Genomic DNA, 15,400 nt, shown 5'->3' on the forward strand with positions numbered 1-15,400 from the left:
TGAAGATCATTAGATTACTTTTTTTAGAGTTAAAAAATTGTTTTCTGTTGTAGAATAATTTGCAGAAAATAACTTATGAATCCACCAGGCAAGCTCTTCTTTGTTTTGGAACACGTTTCTGGACTGTTGAGCTGTTGAAAAAAGTGAAATGAACAAGCATTTAAAAAAAAAATAATAATAATAATTTACAGTCATTTGAAAAAAAAGACTGCAAGGGACTCCCGAAAATAAATAGACCACATCTTATGGGGAGAGGGAGAAAGACACAGAAAATTTTCCCGTAGTTTCAGCATGAGGAGAATTAGCACTGAATTTTAGAATGCAGGTAACCCAACAGCCTGACCAGCTCTTCCTCTTCAGGTCCTTATTTCATGGGGAATCAGTCAGAAGTTTTGGCACGTTTTTTCTCCCCATCAGAAAAGCATTGTTTTCTTTACACTGTACTGTAATAAGGATACATCAGCAATCACACAACTGTAATCTTTTATAAAAGTTCTTTGGAAATGAATTTTTCAAATCACATTTGCTATGTTCTTTTAAGCCAAAATTTGCCCATTGTATTTTTTTTTCTTACCTATATGTTTTACATAGACAGAGGTGTGATCTGTCTGCCTGCTAATTCTGCAGCATTTACCGAAGCAAAATATCCTCCCTCCTTTCTTTACCACCCCCACCCCAGCAGCAGCAGTAGTTGTCTTTCACTTACGTTGCATTCTCTTGTCCATTCTTTTGGACATTATCCCAGTTGTAAAATACCTGGGTAGTTCAAAAACCTTATGGCTAGGTGAAGGGCGAGGCTATAAAGGAAGAGGTCTGAAATTTGTTTCGAGTTTACTGTAAGTACATGAGGGAATAAGAGGGGGGAAGAAATAACAACAAACGCGTGAATTTGAATTTTAGTTGCGTTTCCAAGCAGTGCCTCTAACAATACTATAAAAAATATAAAAATAATTCATAAGCAATGTTGTGGCCTTATCTTTTTGGATAAAAACAGGGAATTCAGCAGTATCTTCCAGTTACTCTCTGAAGCCTGTATGGTAAAATTAGTAGATGGGAATGGTATAAAACAAATTGAAGTATGAGATAAGTTGAAGCTGTCTTACAGGAGTCACGTATTGCTTGTATTTAGGTTGTTCTTTTAAAAGGACAGTCTTCCTCATTTCAAGAGGACCACTTTATGGAATTAAAGATCTCTTTAGAATGTTAAGAAAAGCATTTTAAGTTCACCTGGACACCCAGTGGTTAGGTGTGTTTGTTGGGAAACAGAACTGCCTAAATTTAGGAGCTAACTTGAGTAAAAAAAAATACTGTTATTGTGCATTCCCTGTTGTATCCTTTGATGTTACCAGCTCGGGGACTGAGAAATGCTGTGTTTTCACTACTCATTTAAAATTACTCTTGATTAATGAAATAGATTCTGTTTTTTTTCCTGACCTTGGTCTTAAGATATGTCTCTCATTAGGAATTTCCTATCACTTGCAATCTTTTCAAACAGCTAGTTTCACTTGAGCATTAGGATGTATTCTTCCCTTTCCTACTTCATGTACTGCTACCATTGGACTTCACCTACGATAAAGGTTTTTAAGTCAAATGTAGTACTCCATTTTTTCATGTCACCTGTATGGAAGCTGTAGTAGTAGCTACCATAAAAGAAGCTAGTCCTCTTTATTGGAATTTCCAGGTTATATATGTGGTCATGAGTAATCTGTAGCTGTTCTTGTTAAGTGTTTTGAAAGAGCTGCAAACCTGGAGTCTTGATAACTGTGTCTGTAGATTTTTGGATATGTAGCTATTATATATGTAATATCTATGTATATTGTTTGGCTATGTATAGTTTGGTATATGTAGTTTCGGATTGTTTTGTTTTAAATTTCAGATTGTGTTTTGGTGTTTTGTTGTTTGTCCTGTTAACTGCTGGTTTAGCTTGGGAGGGAGCATTTTGACTCCTGCAGCCCCAGTACTGCGGCCTTAGCAGTGATGCACTTCAGGGTGACGCTCATCAAAGGGTGGGCTGTGCTTTTGCTGGTATCTTGGAATTGAATTCTTCCTTCCCAGATTACTGCTGGCTGGCTTAATGCCATCATGCTAGCACTGCAACTCGTTTTCCTAGCATGTTAGAAGCTTTCAAGGGTGTTTCTGGTACTGTTTTCTGTGATTTCTTCAAAAATGCTGCCGAAGAAAGGTTTAGCAATACAGGTTAGCTTTGTGGTTTTTTGGATTCCTTTCTCAATTACACAACCCACATGTTATCTTTTAATTGGTACAGGTATTTTTCTAATGTTAAAATGAATAAATTTGTAGTCATTCCATACAGTTTAATGCTTTTACTGTATTCTGACTTACCTTGCTTTTTCACATGCTTAGACTTGTATTTTAAAGCTGTGTTCCTTCACTGACTGTTGTGAGTAGCTTTGTTCCCCATTGGTTTAATAAGGTACTGAGGCATAAAGCATAAGCTGTAATAAATAGGAAGTTTTATTAATAAGAAGAAGAGAATTAGATCGATGTGACTAGTAGCTTGCCTCTGTACCAAATACTTCATTATGTTGGAGACAGGAGCAGTAGCTTGCTTACCTTATTTACCTGCAGAATGAAAAAGTCCTTTCTGAGTGGTTCTGCAGTAAGGAATGCTTTCAGGAGAAAGAAGCTGAGTGTATGTTCATGGTTTTATGTTTTTATTTCCCAAATGATAAGCAAGGGAAACACATGCAGATGCACAAAGAAAGAGGATGCATCTCCTTGTTGGAGAGATTTGCAAGAGAATTAGGCATATGACATTTTTTTGCAGGACTACCTAAGGATTTTAAAATCTGTACGTTTTGCATTTGATACATTAAAATTTTATTTGTGTATGCCAGTACACATACACTATGAGTTCTCACACTTGATTGCTATGAAGTTGAACTATCATAGCATCATCACAGTAGGTTAAATAGGTTTTTGAGATACTCCAAACTGAAATAGTTAACTTAAAGCCTTTCAGAATAACCAACACTACATAGCTGCTGTATTTTTTTTTTTGGGGGGGGGGATGGGGGTGGGATGGCAGAATCTTCTGAGTTTATCTTTCAGAACCACACACAGTCTCTAACACAAGTCCTGTGATATTTTCTATACATAGAAGAATGTATGGAAGCTTGGTGTTCATAGTTTCAGAGATTGTTTGATACATCTATAGGAATTTTTTTTCTTAAATCAAAAGTTTGCTTCCCAGACTGTTTTTCTCACTATTTGAGATGTGTACCTTTTACTTTCTTGTTTTCCACTCCTTTTTAAATTGATATTATATAGATTTACTGATCAAAAGCATGCTTCTGTCAGTGAAGAGAGCACGTGGTGGTAATATAATCAATGTTAATGTTAAGTGTTTTGTTTTGTTTTTTTAAAAAAAACAAAACCATAGTTTTCACACCATGTGTATTCCCATAACACTTCAGTGCTTACTTAAAGCATATTAGGGTATTCTATTCACATTTCGGTTAATTGAGCTCTGGTCTTCAATAGATAAGGCTTTGTGTTATTTTGTTGTGCAGTTAAAAGCTATATGTGTAGAAGCCTGTTGAAGGAACCCAACCAAACCATTATACCTTTCACCTAAGTGAATGGTGGTTTGTGCTGTCTCTGAATCCAGGGGAGGGGACCTCACTCTGATCATGAGGGTTGCTCTCAGAAGAATCTGGCTTCTGCATAATGAACTTTATCTTCATCGTTGAGAACTGACAATGTGTGAAGCCGTTGATCTTTCTTCATCTGGAAACTGTAATTAATTGCCAGGCAAACGAGAGTCCATTCAAGGTAACGAGGGTTGAAAATAAGGTTTGAGGCTTGGGACTTGATTCTGTACTTAGTAAAAAAGAACATGTGTGATCTGCTCTGTAATCTAGCACTGTTCAAGGTGGAGATCACAGCATGCATGTGTCCCAAAAGGTTCTGTTCACAGGAGGCTAAGACAGCAGCCAGCATTCTGCTACACAAGGCCTGGCTTACAAGTTTGTTGCACTTTGTTGTTTTCTGGTCACCAAAACAATTCAAATGACTATGAAGAATCTTCTGATTCCTTACACACCCATTTTGATAAGGTAGAAATACAGTATGACTGAGGATACTGACTGCCCTAAGAAAAATCTTGCAAGTTATTTCTCTGAGTTTAGAACTCCGGCTTTTGATATAACCCATTGCAAAACAGACTCTCAGAAGTTTCACTCCTGGTAAACAAGCATCCTTTGCAGGACAATATGCTGGGACTTCTGTGTTAGAGACTGCGCGCGGTTCTCAAAGATAAACTCAGAAGATTCTGCCGTCCCCCCCAGAAATAAAAGAAAATACAGCAGCTACGTAGTGTTGGTTACTTTAATTTTTCAAAATGACAAAAAGAGGCTTTTTAGAGTGGTTACAAGAAAAAAAGAAAAGTAAGTTTTTAGAGCTCATAGTGAGGATCAGGTAATCTCAGAGGCATTTTCTGTGAAAGGTAGCAGATGTCTGAATGGCAGTGGTCGGTAGCAGTGCCACTTCTTCATTCAGCATCATAAGTATGCCTCAGTGAAGTACTTTTACGATGTGATTGCATGTCCTTTGAATTGGTGAATTGAATTTCTGTAGTAGGAATGAAGCTAGCTCAGCTAGTCTGTGAGTGTATTTTTAAAACTGTAAACTTAGTTTATCTTGTGAACAGCAGTTGAATTTATAAAATCTGATGTTTATTTAAAAAAAAAGTAGTCTTTGTCCTGTATCTTTAGCACTTTGAAGTTGCCTTTAAAAGCAGGAAGCTTGGTGTAGCAATTGGACAGATCAGTATGATGGAAAAAGGTGTTTCACCAGAGGTATAATGATAGAAGGATCAGCATGATAGCAAGGTGCTATAAGGGAAGGGAAAAAGATTCCTTACCTGTATCAGAAGATTCTAGATTTGTAGGGGAAAGCTCCACCAAGGAGGGACCTCCAGAAAGAAGTCCTTTCCCAGTGGCAGTCAGCCCTTAAATGAGGTCTGAGAGGTGCAGCCAGGCTCACCCCTTCTGGTCACACACCTGAATTGCCCTCACCTGTGCTCCCAGGGCTGACCGGCTCCTTTCCCCAGGTGCTCAATCAGTGCTTCAGGCAGTGACTCAACGGTTCCCATACACCAGGGCTGAAGGAATATAGAGAACAGTATTTTCTTGAAAAAACAGCTGCATGTGGAAGTCTGTCTTAACTGAGGGAGGCAGTTTGGTAGATGTCTAGGATTTGCTCTGTGTTTAGAGAAAGCTTGACTCCAGCTTTCCTGACTTGTCCTTCTTATCACATGGATGATGGAGCGTATGTGTTCATTGTGTGGTGCTCTGTGGTTCTGGACATTTAAATGTAAAAGAAAAGCAAGACTCCAGCAGTGATAATGAAGAGAATATAGTGCTTTCATTAGCATGTGTAGACTTTAAAAGTTGAACAGATAAAAATGAAAAGTGTACTTCATCTGTGTGGTGAAATACCCATCTGCCCGCTCAATTACCCACCTAACTGGTAGAGTGGCCCAGGAGTGCTGATCTCTTCAGTGCAGTAGTATTTAAGCAAATAATAAATAAACCGGTACCAAAACCTGTGTAGCAATTCTACCCCGTGCCATTTCCAATGAGCCTTAACTATCCATGGAGATTCTTGCTTCCCCATGTTTCCTAAAACAAGCAATACTGGGTATTACAGTATCTGTTTCTGCAGTACGCATGTGGTTTGCTAGAGTTATATTGGTAATTTTAGGTAAGCTCTGAACTGTCATGGGCAGTGGCTAGCAAATAGGAATATTGAATATTGCTAGTCCTGCTTCAGTAAGTGGGTTGCTTTGGTATGCTAAAATTGATTGTTTCAGAATGGCCAACACTTGAACACTTTTACTGTTATGAAGTGAGACAGTGGCCATTTGAACTTCATCAGTTTCTTATGCTCTTACTAAAGAATACTACCCCACTGAGGTATAGATTATGTATGTGGTAGCAAGGATATGTTGTATTGATCTGCTTAAAAAAAGGCCTCATTGCCCATTGTGTAAATTTGAGGAGTATTTTTGCGTAAACGAGGAAGTGTGCACTTTGTTTCTGAAACCACTGGGAGCAGCACACAAGAAGATTTTGGGAAGCAAGAGTTTTAAAGAATATTCCTGAATGTTTGGCACTGTGTGTGCAGATAGTAATGCAGTCTTTTCCTCTGAGAGTTTAGTCTAAAATGCATGGAAATTAGAGAAGCTTCTGTCGGCCCAGTTCAGGAGCAATGTTATGACTGCAGATGATAAGCCAGCTGCAACTTGAAACCAATCCTGCATTCTTGCAGCGTTGGAAAAGGCTTCCAGCACCCTATGGGCTCCCCACTTCACGAAGCAGAACCTGGCGTGCTGTGCTAGCCATTTGTGCCTTGGTTGTCGAAGGAAGGTTCTACCACCACATTTTCCAAATGTCTCCTTTCTGACTGTTCTTTGTCTGGTGTGAAGGAGTGCTGGCACCCTGATTCCTGCCACTGGCCTTCCCACTGGAGCAAGGCATATACTGCTGCTAAGATTCAGGCAGCTTGAATTAACAAAGTGACTGAGCCAGGGCTTTCCCTGCCGGGAGGCTGAGCTGCATGGCTTGGGGTGGCCAGAGTGTAGAGGATGGTAGGTCTATCTGGTTTTTGAATGCTAAAGATTGCTGAGATAGCCAGGAGTTGTAATAATCTGCCTTTTATGTTCTGTTAACAGTGAGTAGAGCTGTGCTGATGCCTTGCTTGTCAGGATACTTGGCAAAAGATACTTGGTGAAAGTCCATACAGGCACTCAAACGTTGCAAAATAGTTTTCGTGAAAAGAAAATTCAAACCTCTTTTTTTTAGTAGTATCACCCGAATATACATCAAGATTACTTCCTGTCCTTTCGGAACTACTTTTCTGACAATGTATGTTGTCCTGTGCAACTGGAAAGTACAAGGTTGATAAGCTCTATCTTAGCTGAAAAAATGAGGATGTATCATTTTGCATGGTGCTTGAGTGATATATCTTTTAAATAGTGCATAAGGACTTCGGCATTAAAAAACTTATTTAAGATAAAGCAACTGAACTGTTTCCAATTTGAAGATAAACTGAATGTTCAAGTAGTTGAAAAGATAAAAACAAAGAACACAGTTTGTTTAAATACAGAAGGGTGTTTGTCTAGATGATCTTTCAGACTGATTAGAGTCGTAAGTGATCTAAATACAAATTAGAAGGCTACACATCAGACTGCAGCCTATTCTTGTAGCTGAGCTGCTGAGCTCATCTGGGTACATCAGAAACTCCTTTTGTTCATCCATTCCCCTCCACCTTCTTTTTTCTGCTCATGCCAAGGACGCTGCTTTAATGTAGAAGGCACCACCTGTTCGAAGGACTCTGCTACTTCTGGCTCCTTTCATACAGCTGGTCCTGCTTCTTGATTCCTTGCCCTCCAAGTAACACGGCATTCCCTTTTACATGATGGTTACTATGGTCCATGACCTCATTTTCATTTTTCCTATGATTTTTACTTGTCTAGCATATCAATATGTTGATACCTTAAAAAATTGAAATAATACTGAGAACAAGAGCATTGCTGAATTGAAGGTTTTATACTGAAGAATGTTTTGATCCTATTGCTCGTTTTTTCATCTATTGATAATCAGCTGGTTGGCGTATCACACACTATAGGCTCCATGACTCTTACACGCCTCTAATAAATTTTAGCTTTCACCAGAATTGACAGGGGTATTCTGATACGGGGAAGTTTCCTCAAAATTTCTAGAATTAGTGTTAATTTGTTATTAAATAACAGATGGTGAAATGTTGACAGTTTGGAACTACAGATTTTTTTTATTTTATTTGTTTTTATATGTCAGTGGCAAATTTAGTTTACTTGTAAAATATTCTACTGTAATTTAGAGAATATAATGAATTTATTTATTTGTTTAGGAGCAATGGATGAGCTTCATAGCCTGGACCCAAGAAGACAAGAATTGTTAGAGGCAAGATTTACAGGAGTAGTAAGTGGCAGCACTGGGAGTACTGGAAGTTGCAGTGTTGGAGCTAAAGTAAGTACTAAGAACAGTTATCCAGATCTACCATTTTTGAAACAGTATTTTATATTGTCTCTCTTTTAAGTTGCCTGTGCTATTTGCAGATAAAGGATTGGAATGGAAGAGAGTCTCAGGAAAATTATTATTAGTCACTTACTTTGATTTGAAATAGGTTTCTTTATCCTGAACCATTCACATGTTTAATTGTTCTTAAAGACACCAAAGTACAGTGTTATAAGGCTCTTTTGTGGTTTTGTTCTAGTGTTCACGTGATCAGCAATGAAAGTTTTTCCCAGTATTTAAAAGGAGCTATTCCTTCTGTAGATAGCCAACTACTTAACTAATGCTTGAGATAGACACACGGACCTCTGTTTTCAAAATTAATTGTTTTCTTGTTTGAAGGTTGTTTTAGCTATATTAGCAAAACTCAATTATTTCAACTTTTCAAGAGACCTGCATGAGTTTTATGTATTTTGATTGTAGAATTTCTGCAATCTGTCCTCTAGTGTCAAAACCAAGATGCAACACTTCAAGGAAGACCTTATAAACATCAACTACTATGGATTAATTACCTTCCATGTATTGTATATTACCCTTCAGTTAATATATTTACCAAATAAGTTTGCTTTTATTACAAATCCTATTCAAGTTTACTTCAGCTTCCAAGACTAATTTCTGCAGTACTGTTGCCTAAATGATACTCCATTTTGGTTTTGAGTATTTGGGAGTACTTCACCAAATATTACACTTAAAATTTAGTTATTTTTTAACATCTTTATTAATTTTTAATCTAATTTCACTCATTGCTAAAATATTTGGGAATTCTGTTTCCAAACTATATGTGATGCTCTTTTATTTTAAAATTTCTGTACAAGCTTTATTAGCACATTCCCTTTAGTGTTTGATGTTTTTATTACCAGTCTATATTACACAGCAAAATACTACCTGATAGCAGAGGTTGATGAAAGAAATCAGATTGAATTGATACAATGTAACTGATGCACTGTTGTTTTCTCTTCTTATTTAATTGTCTTTGAAGTGTGCCTACAAAAGATGTATACTTTACTATTGTAATTAAAAGAAGATTGAGGGAAAAGTCAGTAATTCTGGTTCATTTTTGTTACTTTCCTGTAACAACTTACTTACTCCCTAATTTATTAACTCATTATAATTGCTCAAGTAATTACTTAAAATTCAGATGACCTTTTGTCCTTTTTAATGACTAGATCTCCCTTCTTTTGAGTTCATTTAATTTTTCTTCTATTATTTTTTTATTCAGCTGTGTTGGTCTCTTGTAGTATTGCCAGTATTTCTTCCTCAGAATCTGTCTACTACTGTGTTTAATGCATTTTATTTGAAATCAATTATCAAGTTTCTTGGGGTTCTCTTTCTTTAAACTTAACTCCCTGTGAGTTGCTTCTCATCAATGCAATAAATCTCTCCAAGACTTTTTTTGTTGCTAGTTGTTCAACTGATTTCATTTTTACCCAAATTACATTCCACTTTCTGAGGTCGTTCATCCAAACTAGCTAGGGAAAAAAAAAAAAAGAAAAAGAAAAAAAAAAAGCCAACAAGAACAAAAAAAACCCAGCTAATTTCCTTTTCCTTTCTACTATACAAAACATAAATTTCTTGTCCTTGCCACAGTCCTAGAACTATTTGAAAAGATAGCTGAATCTCATCCAGTTGTTTCACAAATGGATAGCTAGATAAAGTTTTTTAATACTACTAAATGCTTTGATAGTTGGTTGTAAAAAGATACTACTATCGCTGTAGTTTTTAGATGGATAGAAATCCTCACCTAGCAGATTTTGTTCTTCTAATTTTGACTAGATATACTCTACAAATGATCTGCAATGCAGTTTGCAATACGTTCTTTTTCCTGCTTATGGAATATGGAGGGGAATACCAATATCAACTGCAGTTTATCCCACCATTAGTGAAGTGGCATTTCTGTCAGTTTTGTTTGTATGACTTTTATATCTTAAACTCATTTCTTACCACTCAGTGTATCTGGGCTGTTTGGAATTTTTTTTTTTTTTAATTTTTTATATAGTCTGTAGTCTTGTTGGTGGACATTGTGAGAAGCTGATCTGACTTTTATTTAAAAAATGATACAAGCTTTTTGATCTGATGCCCTAAGGTAACTGGGAGAAGGAGATGTACTTTGAAGGCAAAAATGAGAACACCTCCTCTTCGCATACATACCTGATTCCATGCATTGAATTCTCGTTTTCATAATCTACCAAGACAGTGCAGTGGCTGCAGCACACAGATGCATGCAGATTATTTTTTGAAAACATGCTAAGACTTTATTCTTCCGGTAACTAAATTGAGATGGAGTCTTGTTTATTGAGATAATTATTTGGAAGGTCTATCTGCTGAATTGTTCTTCAGCTGTTGAGGAGGTAAAGTCCAGCATCTTCAAGCTTTTTCAGTAAGCAGTAGTGAATACATGAGTGTAGGTTACTGAGATTATTGTCCTCCAGTAGGATCACCTACTGAAGAATCACAAGGCACATCTAGGCATTTTTAAACCAGAAACTATTTGGGGGGCAAACATACATTGAAATTTTGTGGGTTTAATTGCATTTGTCTAGAAATCTTAATTCAGATGTGATCTAGTTATTCCAGGAGATGTCAAAGATCTGTATTGTAAGCTGATGCAGTGCTGCAATTAAATGCTTTGAAGCAAGTATTTGCCTTAAGTTGTTGCTTTACTTCAGAGTGGAGAAGAGAATAATTCAGCAGTATAACATTTTTCTTTTAATCAAAACAAAAAAAAAACAAAAAACAAACCTCATGTTAGCACTTCTTGTGTGAATGGAGCAGACTCTTTCAATAAAATGTCCTTGTTGCCATTCTCTGTTCAAAAGATCTCTGAAAAAATCAGCTGTGGAACATTTCTATAGAAATATTGTAATTTGAAACTATTAGTGTTTCCTTTTTTTTTTTTTTTTTTTCTCTCTCTCCAGTAGTCTACATTTGTTGTTCTGGGGGATGTGATTTGTTATAAGAATATACAATAAAATTGTCAATAAGTCGTTCTTTTCTTTTGTTGAATGAATTTTAAAAACAATTGCAATAGCCTAGTGTCTGACTTAGAGAAAATTAGAGCCTCTTTCCTTTTGTAAATTGTTAAGTCTCTAGCACTTTGAGCAATATAGAATGTATAAGCACATTCTGTGGAATCACTTTATAAGGCTCTTCCTTGGATCTTTTACTATTCCCAAATAAGCTTTTGAACGTTCCAAGGCTTTACTTGTCTCAGAAGAAATTAAAATACAGAATTGACTGCACTACATCAAAACACTTAACCATCAAATTTCTTATCCCCATTGCAAATCACAGGGACTCCGTAGTTCATCACCATAAAGTTTGATCACTGTTACTAGTTACAACTGTGATAGTAATGCCCTACTATTTATATGTAATACTTAATAACAATGAAGTATTTACTTAACAAATCTGTTTGTAACATAACAGTTGTATTTGTCTTGCTAGGCCTCAACAAATAATGAAAGTTCGAACCACAGTTTTGGAAGCTTGGGATCTTTAAGTGATAAAGAATCAGAGGTAAGTATGCTAGGCAGATTCATTATTATCTCAAAGCTTTAATGCTAGCAAGTCATAATTTATTTTCTACTCTGCTTTGTAGGAGCTTTTGAAGTAAAATAAAAAAAGCTAAGTAAGAGAAAGCATACATTACTGTGTCCCATTCTTTAGGGTTTTTTTGGTCACGAGACTAGCTTTTATTTACTATTTTTCTTCTGATTCTTCTGGACTATAGGTATTACCTTTATGGTCATGCTATGAGAAAAAACAGTTGAAAATGTTTAAACAATTTGCTAACTTTTTTCTAATAAACAATAAGACTTTCATCAACAAAAATGTTGACTAATGTTTAATGGACTCTTTGAAAATATGCCTGTAATATTTGATGCAGAAGAATGTCATTTTACACTTGGACACATGAGATACAAGCAGAATGGTTTTGGTTTTTCTAAGGCATGTAAATCTGATAGTTCACTCCAATCTTCAGTCTCTGCACATGTTTTAACCTCAAGCCATATTTCTGGATGGGGATAATATATATATTACTACTTGGATTCTAAAATAGAAATGCTTCCATTTTTTTAAATGGTCCCTACACAGAGCAATTCAGTGTTCCAGATTTCTTCTGTTTTCTGAAAATTCAATCTTAGTGACATTGAATAATGAAATATGGTTTCTTGACCCATTTTCAGAAGTTGGCGGTTGTATTCGCTGAAATTAAATTATAATTGTCATGCCAGATATGTTAATAAGTTACTAGAGTTTAGTTCTTAAAATATTACCTGGTTTCTTATATGCTGTAATCTTACAGGAAGTACACTTTAAATCATAGTACTAGAAACAAGATCTTTCTTTTTTTTTTTTTTTTTAAATGATGTGACAATTAAATTTTCATAATAGAGAATTCCTGTAGTGGAATGTAGAAGTGCGAAGGCTTATTCATAAGGAAAGCAGCAGCATCGTTTGATGTTTTGAGAAAAACTGCTGTATTATAAACAGATATGAAAAGAAAAAAAAAAGTAGGAATGCAAATCTCAAAATCATTTAAATGAATTGGTAGCAACAATGTAGTGGTGCATTAATCATACTGGTTTTTTTCATCTCTAAATTAAGGAAAAAAAAGCCATTCTCACTTAGTTTTCAAAGCAGGGCAAGCTTCCTCCAAAACCATTTTTGTCTTTCGGGTGTGTAATTTTTATTCTATATTTCATTTTTGTTTTCACAATGCATCTCAGCAAATACAACTATAAGAATTGTAGTCTTTTTTTTTTTTTTTCCTCTGCCAGATGCACCAAGAAAAGGGCAGCATAATTGAATAATAGTTTGAAGAGATACTTTATAAAGTAAACTTGGATCTACAGTATAACTTGAAACCAAGCATTGCAAGCAATAAATGTTAACTGGCAATTTGTACTTAATATCTAGACCTGTGTTTCAGCTTCTTTTTAAGCTTATATGTTGTTACTATTTTATGAAATGCTTTATTGCTGTGGTGCATAATTTGTGTATGTACTAGCTGCTTGAAGTTAAGCTAAATTGGCTACCTCACTCTGTGAATAGGTGCTTCTGATAAGTTTTCGGTATTTTGGCCTTCCTCCACCATCCCTTGTTAAAGTGGATTACTCCTCCTTGTTTTGGTTACAAATATATTCTTTTAATTACAACTAGTATTTTCTATTCTCTGTGGATAATGAATTATTTAAAGGAGAAAAGCTTTGTCTGTGGCTTGATTTGTCCGGTTTGATTAGCTACTTAAATGTTTTGCTCTGCTTGCTTGTAGCTGTTCAGTTGCTTCAGTTCCCATTAATACAAAACCCTCATTATAAATGTTATTTCAGAAGTAACTGAAGGTTTGATCTAATTGGAATTTATAATGCGCTGCTGAGGAAAACAGCATTGCTGTATTTGTTTGCTGTAGCTGTAAAGCTTTGGAAGGGATAGGATTTAGAGAAAAGCACTTATGCAAAACTATCAACTCATTCATTGTGCAAATGAAAAACATTAACAGCTAAGAAAGCATACTGGAGGTTTAAGTGTTGAGACAAAACAAAATTCATTTTATTACTTTTTTTTCCCTACAAAAATTACTTCCTGAGTTCTATTGTTAACAGTTCTGCAATAATGGTAGAAAATGTTTAGCTACACATAAAGTATATAGAAATATTTATCTGAGTATCACTAAAAGGGGATTAATTAGTTGAGAGTTGGTACTTACAAATGTTTATTTCATTAAAGAGTATGTTAAAATCCAAGAATTAAAACTGTGAATATGAGGAGAAGGCTCAGAGGAACCTCATTAAAATTAAAGAGTAAACTAGGATGAAGGCTGTGATATGCAGAGCTCTGCTGATATGCCAAGCTCTAGGTGACTTTAACATAGTTTTAAAAGCCAACTTCTGATAACTTCATAACTGTTTCATCTTGCTTATGAAATAACAGGATTTTAATCTAAATCTTGGCTGTAGGTAAGTCCTGAAGTGTCTCAAAGCAGCTTCAGTCTTTACTAGGAAGGTACTCCTCAGCCCCATTAGTCTTCAGCTTTTAATTCCTGTGGTTCCAGTCATTACAAAGGATTTTGGAGAGCATTTGCTAATGTCTGAATATTGTACACTGCCATGTGAATATTGTTCTTAGAAAAGGTGAGTGTGACCCTGCTGGGTAACATCATTAGTGTTTTCAGCTTGGAAAGTTAAATCAGATACTGGAAGAAATCAGAACAGCTTGATGAAATAGACATTTACTTTTGGATTATTTTAGTTTCAGTTTTAAAACTATAAACCTCTTTAAATGTCTTCGAGTGGAATGCATGAGTCATTGCAGATGAAAACTAATTTTCTTGGGTGAGAATTTTAAACGGTTAGGCATGAATTAGCTTGTAGACAAGTTTTGGGGAGTTTTTGGCTTGATAAGGTAGGTACAACTAATTACATTAGAAGGATATTTGTAAAATTAAAAGTTGATGAATAAGGAATAGGATGAAAGTGATTGGCTAAATAGTTTCAGTTCAGTTATGTGGAGAGATAGCTTAATGTTAACAATTTACATGATTTATATATATACAATTTATACAATTACAATTTATATTGCAAATGATAAAAATAGTGTATCTAAGACACGTGTTTTGCCTTGAGAATCATGTAGTTTTTAGCTAACCTTGTTTTCAGGAGTCTACGCTGTTCAGTCAGCTAGTGTACAGTAGGATTGTAAAGCATACACATTGTAGTTGGAAGAGTTAATTTAAAATAATATTTAATAAATATATCTCATTTTAACTTCGTTTGTAGCCTGTTAGTAAAACAGTTACAGTTGTAACTATTGTAAACAATATGTATATAAATATATGTAATATAAATATGTAATATAAATTAAGGAAGTTTGAGCTTTCTTGTCCTGGCTTTCCCCTTCTAGGCTGATGGTTTTCTGTACATTACAAGTAACCTCTTTGCCAAAATAAATATTCTCAGATTTTTGTAAAAAATTTATGTTTGAAGGTATCCACGTGAAGTTTTTGGAACTCAAATGTATTTAAAATTCCTTCAGTGATCTGTTGAAATTTGAATTATCATTACATTTACTGTATTGAAAAAAAGAATCCTTTGAGACAAACTGACAAACTTGGTCAAATGATTAAGACATTGGTATCATAAAAGAATGAAGCATCTTCTTACCTATGTCATATTTAGTCCAAGATATTAGGGACCACTCATTATTTGACTGTAAAATAGAGTTCATGTAATTGCTTCTGTGATTTCTCTTGTAACTGGCATGAGGCTCCTTGCAGACTGACTAAGTGCACAGAAGGAGCATGTTTGCCTTGAACCAAGGCA

General features: G+C 35.4%; 1 protein-coding gene across 1 annotated transcript in view; it reads left to right on the forward strand.

Moving 5' to 3' along the window:
* TLK1 (tousled like kinase 1) overlaps nucleotides 1–15,400 on the forward strand; it is a 65,933-nt gene that overhangs the window by 17,116 nt on the left and 33,417 nt on the right. The window contains exons 2-3 of the mRNA XM_085228382.1: nucleotides 7,915–8,033; nucleotides 11,523–11,594. Coding sequence (XP_085084508.1) covers nucleotides 7,915–8,033; nucleotides 11,523–11,594 — 191 coding nt within the window. The remainder of the gene's footprint in view (nucleotides 1–7,914; nucleotides 8,034–11,522; nucleotides 11,595–15,400) is intronic.

The sequence above is a fragment of the Meleagris gallopavo genome, chromosome 7 (assembly GCF_905368555.1).
Source record: "Meleagris gallopavo chromosome 7, MGAL_WU_HG_1.1, whole genome shotgun sequence".
Taxonomy (NCBI): domain Eukaryota; kingdom Metazoa; phylum Chordata; class Aves; order Galliformes; family Phasianidae; genus Meleagris; species Meleagris gallopavo.